This window comes from Ovis canadensis, chromosome 14 (genome assembly GCF_042477335.2).
Source record: "Ovis canadensis isolate MfBH-ARS-UI-01 breed Bighorn chromosome 14, ARS-UI_OviCan_v2, whole genome shotgun sequence".
Lineage (NCBI taxonomy): Eukaryota > Metazoa > Chordata > Mammalia > Artiodactyla > Bovidae > Ovis > Ovis canadensis.
Window position 1 is genome coordinate 66,648,498 of NC_091258.1, and position 16,029 is coordinate 66,664,526.

A 16,029-nucleotide genomic window follows, 5' to 3' on the forward strand; every position below is an offset into this window, starting at 1 on the left:
CCACACCTGAGCCTCCTCCCATTGCCCGTAGCACCTGCTCCATAAAAATAAAACTCACTTGCTTGGGGCACTTACAGCATTCTACACCGTGGGCTTTGTGCTCCCAAGAAGCCCATGAGGTATAGCCGTTATTTGGATCCCCGTTTTAACAGATCATTTATTTATTTTTGGCTGCATCAGCTCTTAGTTCATATGCAGGGTCTTCGTTCCGGCGTGTGAGTTTCTAGTTGTGGCGGATGGGCTCCAGCGTGCCTGGGCTCAGTCGTTTGCTGCAAGCAGGCTCTCTAGTTGTGGCAGTGTGGGCTTAGTTGCCCTGAGGCATGGGGAATCTTAGTTCCCTGACTAGGGATTGAACCCGTATCCTCTACATTGGAAAGCAGATTCTTAACCACTGGACCACCAAGGAAGTTCCTCGATCCCTAGTTTGGAGGAGGGAAAACTGAAGACCACAGAGAGGAAGTCCTTTGCCCGATGTCACAGTTAGCTGAGTTTTGACCCAAGCAGGTCTGGAGGACCCTTCTCCTTTGGTCTTGAGTCTTTCCCAACATCAGAGTCTTTTCCAATGAGTCGGCTCTTCACATCAGGTGTCCAAAGTACTGGAGCTTCAGCTTCAGCATCAGTCCTTCCAAGGAATATTCAGGGTTGATTTCCTTTAGGACTGACTGGTTTGATGTTGCTGTCCAAGGGACTCCCAATAGTCTTCTACAACACCACAGTTCAGAAGCATCAGTTCTTTGGCACTTAGCCTTCTTTATGGTCCAACTGTCACATCCATACATGACTGCTGGAAAAACCATAGCTTTGACTATATGGATTAATGTAATAAATAATAGACTATTAAATTATTGTACATTATGTTATAGGTACATGTGTACATATTCTAATGCATACAAAAATATCATTTCAACATGTAATTGATGTTAAAAATTATTACTTAAGAAGTTGTAAAGATTTCTTGGCCATGCTGAGTGGGATGTGGGATCTTAGTTCCTGAGTCAGGAATCAAACCCAAGCCCCCTGCAGCAAAATCTCTGGAAGCTAGGAGTCTTAACCACTGGACTATCAGGGAAGTCCCCTAAAAATTATTGAGACTTTTAGATTCTTTTTTCATACTCAGTTTTTCAATCTAGTGTGTATTGTTTTATCATTTTTAGTATTTTATTTATTTGGCTGCTCCCAGGTGGCATGAGAGCTCTTTGATCTCCACTGGGGCATGTGGGATCTTTAGTTGCAGTATGTGGGATCTAGTCCCCTTACCAGGGATCAAACTCAGGCTCCCTGCATTGGAAATATGGATTCCTAGCCGCTAGACCATCAGGAAAGTAAGTCTCTGGGGTGTGTTTTACACTGACCTGCTCAGTCACTTCAGTCATGTCCGACTCTTTGCCATCCCATGGACTGTAGCCTGCCAGGTTCCTCTGTCCGTGGGAATCTCCAGGCAAGAAGACTGGAGCGGGTTGCCATTTCCTTATCCAGGGAATCTTCCCAACCCAGGGATTGCATTGCATGCAGACTCTTTACCGCTGAGCCACTGGAGAAGCCACTTACTCGACGATACATCTCAGTTCCAACCAGCCATGTTTCAAGTGCTTTGTTTACCGGAAAGGTGTGTAATACATTTTGTAATTACATAGATAGGGCTTCCCTGGTGACTCAGTGGTAAAGAATCCGCTTGCCAATGCAGGAGATGCAGGTTTGATCCCTGGGTCAGGAAAATCCCCTGGAGAAGGAAATGGCAACCTTCTCCAGTATTCTTGCCTGGGAAATCCTATGGACCGAGGAGGCTAGCAAGCTACAGTCAGTCCATGGGGTCACCAAGAGTCTTATGTGACTTAGCAACTAAATAACAACAATGACATAGATACATTTGCCAACAAATAATGTCTTTTACTTAAGGTCTGTCTTTTCCTACTAGCATTTCCCACCATGAGAGTGGAAGTCTTGTCTGTCTTGTTCACTGTTGAAACTCCAGTGCCTGGCACATAGTTATTGCTCAATAAACAACGATGGCAAGCATATAGAGCTCATCCTGTGCCACAGTTCTGTGCATTTGACATATACTAACTTACTTAGGACTCATGACAACTTGGGGAGGAGGTACTATTATTATCCCCACTTTACAGAAGAGGAAAATGAGGTCCAGAGAGGTTCAGCCATAGGCTCAAGGTCACACAGCTTGTATGTGGCAGAGTTGGAATCTGAATCCCAGGCTGCTGGCTTCAGAGCCCTTGCTCTTAACCACTAAGTATTTCTGGTTGTCTAGGAAAGGGCTTCTGAGGTGGCACAGTGGCAGAGAATCCACCTGCCAGTGCAAGAGGTATAAGAGACGTGGGTCCAATCCCTGGATTGGAAAGAGCCCCTGGAGTAGGAAATGGCAACCCACTCCAGTATTCTTGCCTGGGAAATCCTATGGACAGAGGAACCTGGTGGGCTCCAGCCCATGGGATCACAGAGAGTTGGACATAACTGAGCGACTGAGCACGAACAAGGAAAGGTCTGGAAGGAATGAATATGTGCATTCCATGTGGCATGTAGGCACATGTGTTAGCCCCAGCGTAGAGTATGTGTGCCTACCTGACCAGGAATACACCTGGGGGTATACGAAGGTTCCTGTTTGTGCCTGTGAGTACAGAGTGTGTGTACACGTGACTGTATGAGCCTCTGTTTTTCTAGAGGGGTGGGGCAGCTTGGGATCCAGCCTCAATTGGGATGTTTCCAGCCCAGAAGGGGTGGGTGAGGATGGGGCAGGGTCCCAGCTTCTGGAAGAGCTGGTGTAAGGACCACCCACACTCCGTCCTGGAGATTGTTATGCAAATGAGATGCAAATAAGGGTCTGGTCCTCCACCCTGGGCCCCATTATCCAGAAGCCGGTTTGCAGAGGGAACATTTGGATTGCTTCTGCAGCTAGAGACTGGGGAGGGAGGGGGCGGCAGGAAGACACGAGGGACAGAAGCATATATTTATAAATTCGTTCCTTTGAATGTGGCAAATGTCTATGAATAGAAGCTTCCTAAATAAAATCTTATTCATAAAATATATCCCTATAAATTCTTCATATTTGGTAACATAAGAACATGGTACATATATAGTCTTCATCAATACATCTATAAGAATGCATTTATAAGTAAATGTCTATAAAGAGAGTATTTAGTTCTCATGCCTTTCAGCCTCCCTGTTCTCTGACGCTCATGGCCCCTCAGTCTCTCTTCCCTTTCTCTCTTCCCAGGCTATGCTAAATGCCAACTCTTTTTTTCCTGCCTTTCCTTCCACAGAGGGAATTTGGGAAGACACCCTTAACTTTCTTTTCAATGCTATTCTTAATATAATTTAAAAAGCAGTCAACAAAATTTAAATCTTTAAAACAAGTCAGCATGGCAAATTATTTTCTGTACAATGCCCTCCCACCCCTGGACGAGATGGCCTCCTGTAACAGGACATCACTAGGAAGGGACTGCCTAGGGGTGGGGCCAGGCACCCTGTCTGACTCCCACTCCCCTTTCTGCCCTGTACCCCAGCCGAGTGGAAGAGACCGAAGTGGTGCTGTCCTTGGAGCAAACGGAGCGACACTCTCGCAGACACGTTCAGCGGGGCAGCCCCTCTCAGAAGGATGCCCCTAATCCTGGGGACAGACTTGGTATGAGGCTGGGCTGGGGCTGGGTGGGGTTGTGTCCCCAGGATGCTCGGGAGAAAGCCCAAGTGCCTTCATCTGACCCGCTTGGCCCAGTGTGACCTGCCTCCTGCCTCCTTCCCCTTCTCACTCTCTTAACCACACCAGCTTCCTTAGTGCTCTGGGAACAGAACAGACTCTTTCCTGCCCCAGGGTCTTTGCACATGCAGCTTCCTTTGCCCAGAATGCTCTTCTCTCTTGTGCCCTCCCTCTTCTCCTGTATTGCTTGTCTTGTCATCCTGTGCTCTGAATCCTGCTGTGACTCCCAACTGTCCCCACTTTCAGTTTGTTCCCTGCTCCCACTTCACTATACTTTGGCTTCCAATAATCTAGACCCTTCCATATCTGGCTTCTTTTTACCTCTTCCTTCTCTCCTGCTTAATAGCATTACCCTCCCCATCCAATCCTGGAAAAGTGAGTTCCCCTCCCTGTCTGTTCTTTAGGGCTTCACCATCTGCAAAGCGTTGCTAGCAACCCATGCTCCTGGGTATGGTATGAGGTCACCCACACCCTTTCTGTTTCTGACTCAGAACTGGCTCGGGACCACATCTTGACCTCCAGGGTCCTTAGAACCTCCTTGAGGGTCTTGGGCCAGCTTCCTCCCCCAACATGCCCATTCACCCTCCCTCCACCAGAGCCAAATGGCCAAAGGCTGTTTTGTGCTACTGGAGAATCAGGTGTTTTGTGCCCCAGTCCAGCTGTGTCAATCTGAAATATTAAAACACGTCCCCACCGCTGGGCAGTTGCTACTGTCCCTGTCTACTGTGTGCCCCCGCTCCCCTAGGACCCTTCAGGGTGACTGAAGGGATGGCACCTGGCCCAGCAGTTCTTCTCCAGCACTCAGCTCCCAACGCTGTGAATGGGGTCCGTACTGATTACATCATCAGCTTTACTCCCGGAGGTGGGCAGAGGGCTCTGCCCTCAGCCCTGAGTGGCCCTCCTGCGTCCTACCCATCTTGATGTGTTCTGCAGACGCCTCTGGCCCCCAGATCCTGGCTTTCCTGCACCCCCCTGCCCTGAGTGAGGCCGCCCTGGCCGCTGACCCCCGACGGTTCTGTAGCCCTGACCTCCGTCGCCTTCTGGCACCAATCCTGGACGGGACTTCAGTAGCTGCCACCCCCAGTGCACCCCCAGCCACACGGCGCCCCCAGAGTCCTCTTCCGGTAAGCATTCCCTCCACTTCAGCCCTCAGGATCCAGGCTTTTGGGTCTTTGGCTTGAACCTTGCTTTTCTCTGGGCATCAGTTTCTCCCTCTGTGGAGTGGAAAGGTTGGGGATGAGATGGAGTTGGGGTTCCTTCAAGATCTAGATTCCAGATTCTTTCAACTGTTATCTGGATCAAAACGTAGGATGTTTGGGACTGGCAGGGGTAACCCCTTATTGCTTGTGACTGAACATCTGAATTTTTTTTTTTTTTAAACTTTTACTTTGTGGCCGCACCACACGGCAAGTGGGATCTAGTTCCCTGACCAGGGATCGAACCTGCACCCCCTGTCGTGGAAGCACAGAGTCTTAACCACTGCACTGCTAGGAAGTCCTGGGTTCTCTGAGTTTTGACCTCACAGAGACAAGAATGCCTGATGTTTTAGATTACTCAAACCTGGATTCAAACCCTGATTCTGCCACGTAGAGCTGTGTTACCCTGGACAAGCGGGGACTCGGTTTCCTCACCTGTAAAATTAGGATAGTAGCACGTAGCCACCTCATTGGTTATGGCAAGGGTTCAGTGATATCATTCATGACAAGCACTTGGTAAAGACTTCAACAGACCATAATGGTTACTGTTTTTACTTAAAGAGTCCAGAAAGCTGACCTTTGACTCAGGGGTCCATATTATCTAGTCTTGACTTTCCTTATCTTCACCTTCATGATCGCCCAAAACATCTTCTCCCCACCAGAGAAACAGACTGTGATCTTTGACCTCACCCTTACCCTTGGGACACCTGGACTCGGCATTGTTTCCCCCCCGACTCTAGGATCTTTAACCCGCCACGGCCCAAGTATCGTGGCCTCAGACTTCGGTCTTTTGAACCTCCGATGTGTGTTCTGTCAATCTACACCCAGGCACTCAGACTTTTGCACACCCAGGTTCAGAAACTCACATTTGCTGTTTGACTTGCTTGGTGTCCCAGCTGTCTGACAACTGACCCTCACTTCCAGCCTGAGCTCAAATGTTTAGACTGCCTTACTGCCAGCATGTCCCAGGCCCAAGATTTCCTTGAGTCTCTACTCTGTCCCCGCAGGCTGATCTCCCAGATGAAATCCTTGTGGACGTGGAGAATGCACACAAAGTCTTGGCCTCTGGGAAAGACCTGCAGACAGTGGAGACAGATCTAGATATCGCTCAGGTAAGGGCTGGCATGGAAGGAGCGGTCTTTACCTCTGGGTTCTAGGTGACGCATCTAAGCTTGAGAGAGGGATGGTGGAGTGGTTAATGAATAGATAGATGGATCACTGAATTCACTAGGTGGGCGACAGTAGGGAGATGGCTGGGTTGCAGGATAGACAGACTGTTGGATGGATGGTAGATGGAAAGTGTTTGGATGATTGGTGGTCTGGAGAGAGAAATGACAGTGGCATGACGTATTAGCATCTGTCCCTGTGTAACACGTTACCCCAAAACTCAGTACCTTAAAGCAAACCTTCATTACTTCGCACAGTTTCTGAGAATTAGAAATCTGGAAGCAGCGTGGCTGGATGGTTTTGTCTGAGTCTTTCATAAGGTTGAAATCAGGTTCTGTCCGGGCTACAGTCGTGTGGGGCTAGAGGATCCACTTCCAAATTCAGGCACATGGCTGCTGGCAGGCTGCAGGCCCTCATGGCTTTGGCTGGAGGCCTCAGTTCCTCACCATGTGGGCCTGTACAGAGGCTGCCTAAGCATCCTCACAGCACGCCAGCTGGCTTCCCCCGAGGCAAGTAATCCGAGAGACAGAGTGAACCCAAGACAGAAGATGCGGTCGTTTATATCCTAACCTCAGAAGTGACATCCCATCACTTCTGCTGTATTGTATTGGTCAGACAGACCAACCGCGGCACAGTGTGGAAGGCAGTCACAAACAAGTGGGAACGCCAGAAGGCAGTGATTCTTGGGACCGCCAATGATTCATGTCTCTCCCTCACACAAGGTACACTCACCCCTCCCAAAGCCCCCCAAAGTCTCTTCCCATTACAACATCAACTTTAACTCCAGAATCTCATCACCCAAGTCAGGTCTGGGTGTGGCTGAGCACCTCCAATACCGTTCCTCTCAATCTGCTGGCCTCTGAACTAAAGAGACAAGTTGTCTGCCACCCACATTCCCAACATCCAGTGATGGGGACAGGCATAGAATAACTGCCAAAACATTCCTATTCAAAAAAGTAGGGGGAAGGAGAGCACTTGGATCACTGATCCACAGCAGTTTGGAAATCCATTTGGGCAAATATCAAAAGTCCCTCGTCATGTTGCTGTATGGCAGAAACCAACACAATATCGTAAACCAATTATCCTTCAATTGAAAAAAAAAGAAAGTTCCTGGATCAGAACTCATTCCTACCATTTCCCAGTAGTTTTTCTCCACTGTTCTTGGCTCTTCTCCACTGTTCTTGGCTCCACCCTTTGGGCTCTTGGCAATTCACTGTCATCCTTCCTAGAAAAAGGTAGCCCGTGTTTGCAGCTGAGTGGTTTTTGTAACCTGCGTTCTGCTTGGAGAGTTTTGATGGTCCAAAGGTCCCTTTTCATTTTGTACCATCCCTTTCCCTTTCAGTCCAAGCTGCCAATGCTTCTGTTCATGTCTTTGGAGTTCACTCCACTAGACAAAAGCCATACCCGCTAATCTCTGAGATAAACTCTTCTCTACTTCAGGCTTCTGTTGAGATGGCTGAGTGACAGGGCTCTGAAGTTTAATAGAAGTTCTATTGTTTGATTGAGAAGACCTGCGAGGTACATCCTTAAACTCTAGAGTGCCTTTCGTCAGACTAAGGATATTCTAGACCCCACCTTTTGTCTTCCTAAGGTCTTCGTTGTTGTTCAGTCACCAAGTTGTGTCCAACTCTTTGTGACCCCATGGACTGCAGTACGCCAGGCTGCCTATTTCCCAGAGTTTGCTCCAACTCATGTCCATTGAGTTGGTGATGCCATCCAACCATTTCATTCTCTGTTGCCCCCTTCTCCTGCCTTCAATCTTTTCCAGCATCAGGGTCTTTTCCAACAAGCTGGCTCTTTGCATTGGGTGGCCAAAGTGTTGGAGCTTTAGCACCTGTCCTTCCAGTGGATATTCAGGGTTGATGTCTTTTAGGATTGACTGGACACAGTAGCTGGGGACTAAACTAGGGCATAAATACGAAGAGGCGAGGATCCTTGGGGGCCATCTTGGCAACTGGCTACCATAGAGTCCTTCTGCTCATTTTACAGATGAGGAAACTGAGGCTCAGACCCTTGACCTCATGCACACAGAAGTGGTGGAGCTGGGACTCCAGCCCAGGTCCATCCAAGGCCAAAGCTCACGCTCTTAACTCCCTCCTGCCCTCTGCAGGACGTCGATGCTCTGGATTTGGAGATGCTGGCCCCCTACATCTCCATGGATGATGACTTTCAGCTCAACTCCAGCGAGCAGCTACCCAGGGCCTACCACAGACCTCCAGGGGCTGTCCCCCGGCCCCGTGCTCGGAGCTTCCACGGCATGTCGCCCCCAACCCCTGAGACCTCCCTGCTGCCCCGCTGGGGGAGTGACCCCCGGCTGAGTTGCTCCAGCCCTTCCAGAGGGGACCCCTCAGCATCCTCCCCCGTGGTTGGGGCTCGGAAGAGGTGAGCTGCAGTTGAGCAGGGATACAAAGGCAGCGTAGAGGGAACTCGCCGGCAGTCCGGTGGTTAGGATTCTGTGCTTTCACTGCCGAGGGCGCGGGTTCAATCCCTGGCTGGGGTAGATAAAAGGGAGGTAGAGAGAAGGTCCCTGACCCCATCTTTCTCCTGCCCCCTACTTTCAGCCTCACCCCTCCTTGTTCCTCCTATCCTGACCTCTGTTCCAGCCAGGCCCTTGGTGTCCCCAGCACTTGCCATGTTTGTTTCCATCTTTAAGTCTTTGTCTGGGCTGTGCCCTCCTTCTGGAGCTCCCTCCACGGTTCTTATTGTTTATCCACATCCCACCAGCCAACCTCTCCTTTAGGACGTATCTCTGGCCTAGTGACAGTTTTTGTCACAGTGAAGAGGACACTGCCATGGTGTCAGAGAACCTGACCAGAACCAAGTTTCCTAAACACCTCTGAGAATCTGCTGAAAGCCACGAACTCTTCCCAAGAAACTCGACACACACACATACCTACACACGATTTCACGTATAATTTCAGAGGCTCCGTGTTCCCCTTTCAGAGATGTCTGACCATTATTTTTCTGTAACAATTTTATTTCTGGCTGTGCTGGGTCTTCATTGATGCCTGGGCTTTTCTCTAGCTGCAGACAGCAGGGGCTAGTCTCGTTGAGGTGCTTGGTCACCTCATTGGGGTGGCCTCTCTTGCTGTGGAGCCCCGACTCTAGGTACTTGGGCTTCAGTGGTTGCCGCTCCCGAGCCCTGGAGTGCAGGCTCAATAGTCGTGGTGCACAGGCTTAGCTGCTCTGCAGCATGTGGGATCTTCCCGGACCAGGGATCGAACCCGTGTCTCCTGCATTGGCAGGTGGGTTCTTAACCACTGAGACACCACAGAAGCCCCCTGGATCACTATTATTAATACTCAAGTTTCCGCTCTTCAAGTTGCAGGCATGAGCCCATTAGTTTCCCATTAATGGTCTCGTAACTATTCTTACGAGGCTTTCATGGATACATCTCATTATTTTCCAAGACTCCCAGCCTGGAGCTGGATACAGTGGGTACCTAACAAGGATTTGTGAAATGAGAGAGGGAGAAAATTAATGAGTATAGTAGGTGGATGGATGGATAGGTGGATGAATGGAAGGTCAGATGGATGGAGGCTGTACAGGTATGTGGGTGAGTGATGGGTCACTGGATAGATGAATGGGAAGTTGTATTGACAGACGAATGAATGGACTGGTGGGTGTATGAGTAAAGGAATAAACGGGTGCTTGGGGGAGTGAATGGATGCTCCTCACTTGCACATACTGGGGCCCACACCTGCCCAGGTTTGCTGGGCCCTGAGATTCTTGCCTGTCTCCCTCCAGGGCCCTGGTCCCGAGCTCAGAAGACGAGGCAGAGAAGGTGGAGTTCCTGGGCATCAGGCCCCCCAAACGGCCCCCCAGCCTAGAACCCGAAAACTTCCTGTTGCCTCCCCTCAGCCTGGTATGTGTGGGGTTGCGTAGGATTCTCTGGCCCTCAGAACCAGAGAGGCTTAAACCTACTGTTTTCAGAGATGGAAAAACAAGGGGGGCAGGGGCTGGCTGAAGGTCAAATGGATGGTCGGTCATCCCATCAAGGGCAGGACCTTGATCTGCTGGCTCAGGCAAATAGGTATGAAAGGGCTTTGCAAATAGATGTTAAGTTGGTGGTAAGTGCTAAGAAGATAAAAATAAGCAGAGTAAGGGGAGAAATGACAAGGGTGAATATCTGTAGGAAACCTCACCTCCCATGGGAACCACTCCTCCTCCCCCTTCCCCCTACCCCCTGGCAAATCTAGCGCTATCCTGGCCTTGGATTATTAGTGTAGCTTTAACAGTACATACACTAGAGTCAGACTGAGTTGGGTTCAAACCCCAGGTCTGTCACCTAATAACTCTGACACCTTGGGTGTATGGGTGCTGTCACCACTCTGAGCCTCAGTCTCCTCATCTGCAGAGTGGGGACAGTTACATTCCATAGGACTGGCATGAGATGCAATGAAATCAGGCCCTTAGCTGCTCCTTAGTGGGCTGCTGATAAATAGTCATATAAAAACCAATCAAACAAAAGCCTGAATTCTCAGTCTGAACAGAGCTGTTTGAACATGAGGGTATAATATCAGGTTGATAAAGGTTGATAATATCAACAGTTTCTTACTTATTGAGTATCTACCATGTGCCAGATGCTGACTACACTAAATGCCTAGCATGAGTAAATTATTCAATCCCTACAGCCACTCTTGAATAGTAATAATTATTTTAAATTTTTTTCTTTAAATTTATTTATTTGTTTTTGGCCATGCCAGGCAGCTTGTGGGATCTTAGTTCCCTGACCAGGGATTGAATCTGGGCCCTCAGCAATGAAAGCGCACTGGACCACCAGGGAATTCCCAATTATTATTAATCACATTTACACTCAAGAGGTTAAACAACTCTATCAGTCAGAGTCTGGACAGGACACAGAGATCATGCTCAAATGGGGTATTAAGGAGAATTTAGTAACAGGACCGTGGGTAAAAGTGTGGGCAAGACCTTGGGATTAGCAACACCACCTCTAGCCTGAAGGCACAGGGCAAGGGGGTGGGGACCCAATCCTTGAGAGAGTAGGGTCCACCTTGTAAGAGCTGAAACCTTCAGTGGAGGGACACAGTCAACTCATAAGTCAGCAGGGAAGCAGCTAAAAGATCAAATACCCCTGGTCTTCCTCCTCCCACCTGCTGGTATCTCCCATCACATGAAACCCAAGGGGAAGCAAGGAGCAAAAAAACCCAAACAAGGAGCAGCAAGGCTGCACCTAGATGGAGTCCATGGGAGCAGGGTAGCTTGCTGGGGCCCAGGAGAAGGGAAGAACAAGGCTCTGGAAGGAGCTGCAGAGCATGTCTGGGACAGCAGCTCACCCAAGGTCACAGAGCTGATAAGTGGCCACTGAGCCCCACGGTGCCCTTAAGCACTGCACCATCCTGCCTCCTTGGATATGATGGTAATGACAGTGGCTTTGTCTCTGTCCCCTAGAGCTTCCTTCTGACGGGAGGACCAGCCCCAGGGAGCCGGCAGGATCCCAGCACCCACCTCCTGGAACTGAATGAGCCCCTGGGTGAGTAGCAACCTGGGTAGACGGGCCCTGGGTCCCTGTCTCCCGTGAGTGGTGCCTTAGATGGCTGAGAGAAGGTGGGGTGATCCTGAGGGTGGTCATGGGGTGTCAGTGCCTGCACATGTGGAAACAGAGCCCCTCCCGCTTTCTCGGGGGTTGGGAGGCACCCTGGGAGGAAAGAAGAGGCCCTGAGGGAGACAGGGGCAGGCCAAAGCTGCCCCCTGAGGTGGAAGCGGAGCCCAGGTCTCCCCAAGCCCTTGTCTGATTGCGCCTTGGTCATTCCCAGCTTGTGGCCTTGGGAGACGGTTTCTGCTTCTAGAGTCTCGGTTTCCCGCCTCTGTTAGTGACAGTGTGCTCAGCCGCTCAGTCGTGTCCAACTCTGCGACCCCATGGACTGTAGCCTGCCGGGCTCCTCTGTTCCTGGGATTTCCCAGGCAAGAACTCTGGAGTGGATCACCATGTCCTCCTCCAGGGCATCTTCCCAACCCAGGGATCGAACCTACTTTCCTGCTTTGGCAGGCGGGTTCTTAACCACTACCGCCACCTGGGTAGCCCCTCTGTGAGGGCCTATTGTAAGAATTCACACTTTAAGGAGATGTTTTGAGGACTTGTAGAGATGCTCCCGAGACTGGTTTCATAAGAAACACTCAAGAAAGCTTGCCCTTGCAGTGATGCTGTTTTCAGAGCCCCCCCGCAGAGCGGGACAAGCTGCTGTGTCTGTGTGGCCCCAGCATCACTGTCAACAGCCATGGCTCCACCTGAAACCTCTAGGCGTCAGCCAGAGGGAGCTTTCCAAAGCACGAACCTGACCCTGGTCTTCCTCTGCTCAAAGCTCTTCCAAGGCTCCCTAGTGCCCTTCAGAAAGAAGGAGGCCCTCAGCTTGGACTCTAGTCTCCGTGAGGTCTGACTGCTGCCTCATCTCAGACACTCTGCGTCACATCCTCTGTTTCAGCCACGGTCACTGTCCCTCAATTCATTCTTTTCCTTTATACGTGTAACAAATATTCACTGAACACACAGTAAGTGCCAGGTGCTGTCCGAGGAGCTGGAGACATACCTGGAAGCGAAATAGGCAGAACTCCCTGCCCTCACAGAGCTGACATTCTAGTGAGAGAGTCAGTCCAGAACAAAGAAGTAAATAACGAAAACCAGTGCCACTGGGGGAAAATAGTGCATCAGGCGGAAAGGAGTTTGGCGGTGGGACGGTTGCCATTTAATTTTTTTTTGGCTGCACTGAGCAGCATGCGGGATCTTAGTTCCCCGACCAGGGGTGGAACCCGGGTCCTCTACATTGGAAAGCAGATTCTGGACGTCCCAGTGGTCAGGCTTTTAACTGTCTGGGAGGGAAGACGGGTTGGGGTGATAACTCCCCATTGGTTTTCCTTCCATCTTCCCCCACAGGCCCGGGCCCCTCCCTGCTCTCTCTCTATCCGGATGAGGATGCGGCCCAGCCCAGGAGCCACTTTCAGCTAGCAGCAGGCTTGGCCCAGGCCAACTGAGTCAGGTGCTCCTCTCATCTCCTTTCTCCTCCCCAAGAAAGGATGTCAACCATACTCCAAGCCGGCAGCCAACGCACAGGATGGCGGTGCCCGGAGAAGGGTTCCCTCTCTCCTCTCGGTGACCCCGCCCGCCCTGGGCCTACCTCAGCCCCCACCCTTCTGCCCCCCACCATTTGGGGGCGCTCTGGGGGTGGTCTCAGCTCAGTGACCTCTGGGAGGGGGTCCCTGGCCCCCTCCTGCTTCACTCAGGACTTCCCTTGAGGTTCTCAATCCTGGTTACCTCATCCTTTTCTTCAACTCTCTCGGCTTTATTTTCGGCAATTAGGGGTGGGGGAGGTTGGGGTCCAGATCTGTATTTCTGGGCTTTGGGGTGTATTGATAATCATATTCATGTTTCTATCCACCTTTCTTTCACTCTTATTTTTGTTGTTTTCATGGTATGTTTTTAACTGCTACAAATTACCTGGGGTCTGTCTATAAGAATGTGGGACTCTGATCTCCCCGCCTCATCATAGGTGTCAATGGGGAAGGGGGGCCTCTGGGCCAGGCCTAACTGCCTAACCACCCCCTCCTCCATGCCCCATGACTTCTCATTGAGCCGTTAGTCTCCCAAGCAGCCACCTAGCTCTGCCCACACCTCCACTCTGGACTTCCAGCTGGTTCTAGCCTGATCTGGACACCAACTCCAACGCTGGTTTTCCTATCACTGGTGTAGCCTCCAGCCTCTGCTTCCAGACCATACAACCTCCAACGCTTTCTGGTTCTAGTCCACACTCAGCTTTTGACCCTCTGTGGTTCTAGACTGTGCCGCTCCCAGCCTCCTCTTGTTCTAGACTGCACAACCGTCAACATTCTCTGGTTCTAGACCACAAACTTCAGGCCTTCTCTGGTTCTAGATGGTGTGCCCCGCCCCCATCCATCTCTGGTTCCAGACTGCACGATGCCCAGTGTGGTCTGCCTTAGCTCTCCTATCCTCCAAGCCACTGGGATTCCAGATCTCCCAGTCTTCAGCTTTTTCTCATTCTAGAGTTCACACTTTCCAACTTTCTTCTTCACAGTCTCCAAAGCTGTCTGGTTCTATGGCTCACAACTTCCAACCCCCTCTGGCCCAGGACCACCAGAATCCTCTGCTTCTAGAACTCACTCTCTGCCTTCCTCTGGTTCTAGAGCCCTTCCCACACTTCTCCCTTGTTTCCAATGGCACATGCTTCCACTCCTGCTGATTCCAGCTCTTAAGACCAAAGATTTCCTCTGATGTTGTACCTCACAACCCCAAGCTCTCAATCGGTGCTACTCTTCCTGATCTTTGATGCACTTCTTTCCAAATCCAGGATCTGTAACGTCTAGATCATTTTGATTCACGATGCCCAGCTTGTTCCTTTTCAACTCTAGACTTGAGACTTGCATTTCCCATCAAAAGGAAGATATGAGTTTTATGTCTTGAGCTTATAGTTAGTACTTTCTGAACTAGACACCACATTCCAGTTCTCCTTCACTCTAGTCCTCATGATCTCTACCATGAGGTAGATTTATTGCTTCTTTATTGGTTCTGGACTATATATAAACCTCTACGTCTTGAAATTTACAAGACTCTGATTCCAGATCTGATTATCTCTCTCTTCTCTGGTCCTAGAAACTGGCTTTAAATGTCTTCTGATTTCAGACCTCGTCCTAGAAATTCCCTTGGTTCTAGACCTTAAAATCTCCAATTCCCTCTTATTCCACATTTTATGACTCCAAATTACCCTGCACCTGGAACTCAGCCTTCAAACACCTTCTGATTACAGACCTTGCTTTATGAACGTTTCTGGTTCTAGACCTTATAGCTCTAAGCTTTGGGTTCTAGGATTAAGCTTGCCCAAATCCCTCTAGTTCTAGAACTTGGTCTTCTGATTTTCTCAAATTCTAGTCTTTATTCTTTATTTTTACTTCTAGATCTCACAGCCTCCCAACTGCCTCTGATTTCAGATCCACATTCTTGTGGTTCTAGAACTCAGCTGATTTTAGAATCTGGACCTTGCCCTGTAGATTCCTCTGGTTCCAAATCTTAAGACCTCTAACTCTTTGATTTCAGACCCCACCCTCCTAATTCTATTCTGGGCTTCCCACCCAACTCAACTAGCTCCAATTACTACTCTCTGTCTTAAGCCTTCCCATTCCAGATCCTGACCCCCCCCCAGGTCCTTGGGCTAATGGGCTTCTCTGTTCTCAGTCTCATATCCCTAAAAATTCTCTGTCCCAGACCCCCCCTCCACTCCCCACCTCAGTCCTCCAGACATATACTTACCTTAACTCCAAGTATCTGGGGAACCCAGGGCTCCCTCACAATCCAGGAGACTTCCCCAGCCGCACAGGCACACGCACAGCCCAGTCTACATATCGCGGGGTGGGGAGGAGGCCTGGACTCCTCAGTTCTCTGCCACCCCATGCCCCCGCCCCTCTCCAGATTTCTTTCTACGATGGTGCTCTTCTTGGTCTCCCACAGGAGAAAGCCTCTCTCTCTGCACCCAATTCACTCCCCTTTTTGGAAGGCACTTCTCATCGTTTCATCAAGAGATGGCCTGTCCAGATCGGTGCTATGTCTGGGGGAGAAGGATCTGACCCCTCTCTCCCTCAGGGGGTGACCTAGGCTGGGCTGGGGAGGGGGGCGGGACCGGACCAGCCGTGCTGGCTCTGAAACCCGTTCATCTCTAAACCTCCATAAAGATCTCGCCTTGGTAGGCACCAGAGCTCTGTGTGTTGACTCATCTCTAGGGTTGCTTCAGGGGGTGTGAGTGCACTGGGTGTCCATTTGTGATTCTGCGGGTGACACTGTTCCTTCGTAGGTCTATGTAACATCACGTGTCTGCTGACGTTTTCGTTCTGTGTGGGTCGCTGTGGCATAATTCTGTGAACCTGTGTATGGGGAGGGCTGGAATTCCTCCTCCGTGTATTAGTGTCTGGGTGAAATGACTCAGCCTTATGTATGTT

General features: G+C 50.2%; 2 protein-coding genes across 3 annotated transcripts in view; one reads left to right on the forward strand and one right to left on the reverse strand.

Moving 5' to 3' along the window:
• LOC138418200 (insulin growth factor-like family member 1) overlaps positions 1-7,357 on the reverse strand; it is a 52,660-nt gene extending 45,303 nt beyond the window's left edge. Inside the window, exon 1 of the mRNA XM_069549252.1 lies at positions 7,202-7,357. Coding sequence (XP_069405353.1) covers positions 7,202-7,289 — 88 coding nt within the window. The 5' untranslated portion in view covers positions 7,290-7,357. The remainder of the gene's footprint in view (positions 1-7,201) is intronic.
• HIF3A (hypoxia inducible factor 3 subunit alpha) overlaps positions 1-15,788 on the forward strand; it is a 31,534-nt gene extending 15,746 nt beyond the window's left edge. The window contains exons 9-15 of one of the 2 annotated variants that reach the window (XM_069549247.1): positions 3,516-3,634; positions 4,640-4,830; positions 5,910-6,014; positions 8,180-8,451; positions 9,817-9,934; positions 11,482-11,563; positions 12,962-15,788. In XM_069549247.1, coding sequence (XP_069405348.1) covers positions 3,516-3,634; positions 4,640-4,830; positions 5,910-6,014; positions 8,180-8,451; positions 9,817-9,934; positions 11,482-11,563; positions 12,962-13,059 — 985 coding nt within the window. In that variant the 3' untranslated portion in view covers positions 13,060-15,788. The remainder of the gene's footprint in view (positions 1-3,515; positions 3,635-4,639; positions 4,831-5,909; positions 6,015-8,179; positions 8,452-9,816; positions 9,935-11,481; positions 11,564-12,961) is intronic. The other variant, XM_069549248.1, reaches the window with a different exon arrangement.
• Positions 15,789-16,029: the final 241 nt, after the last annotated feature.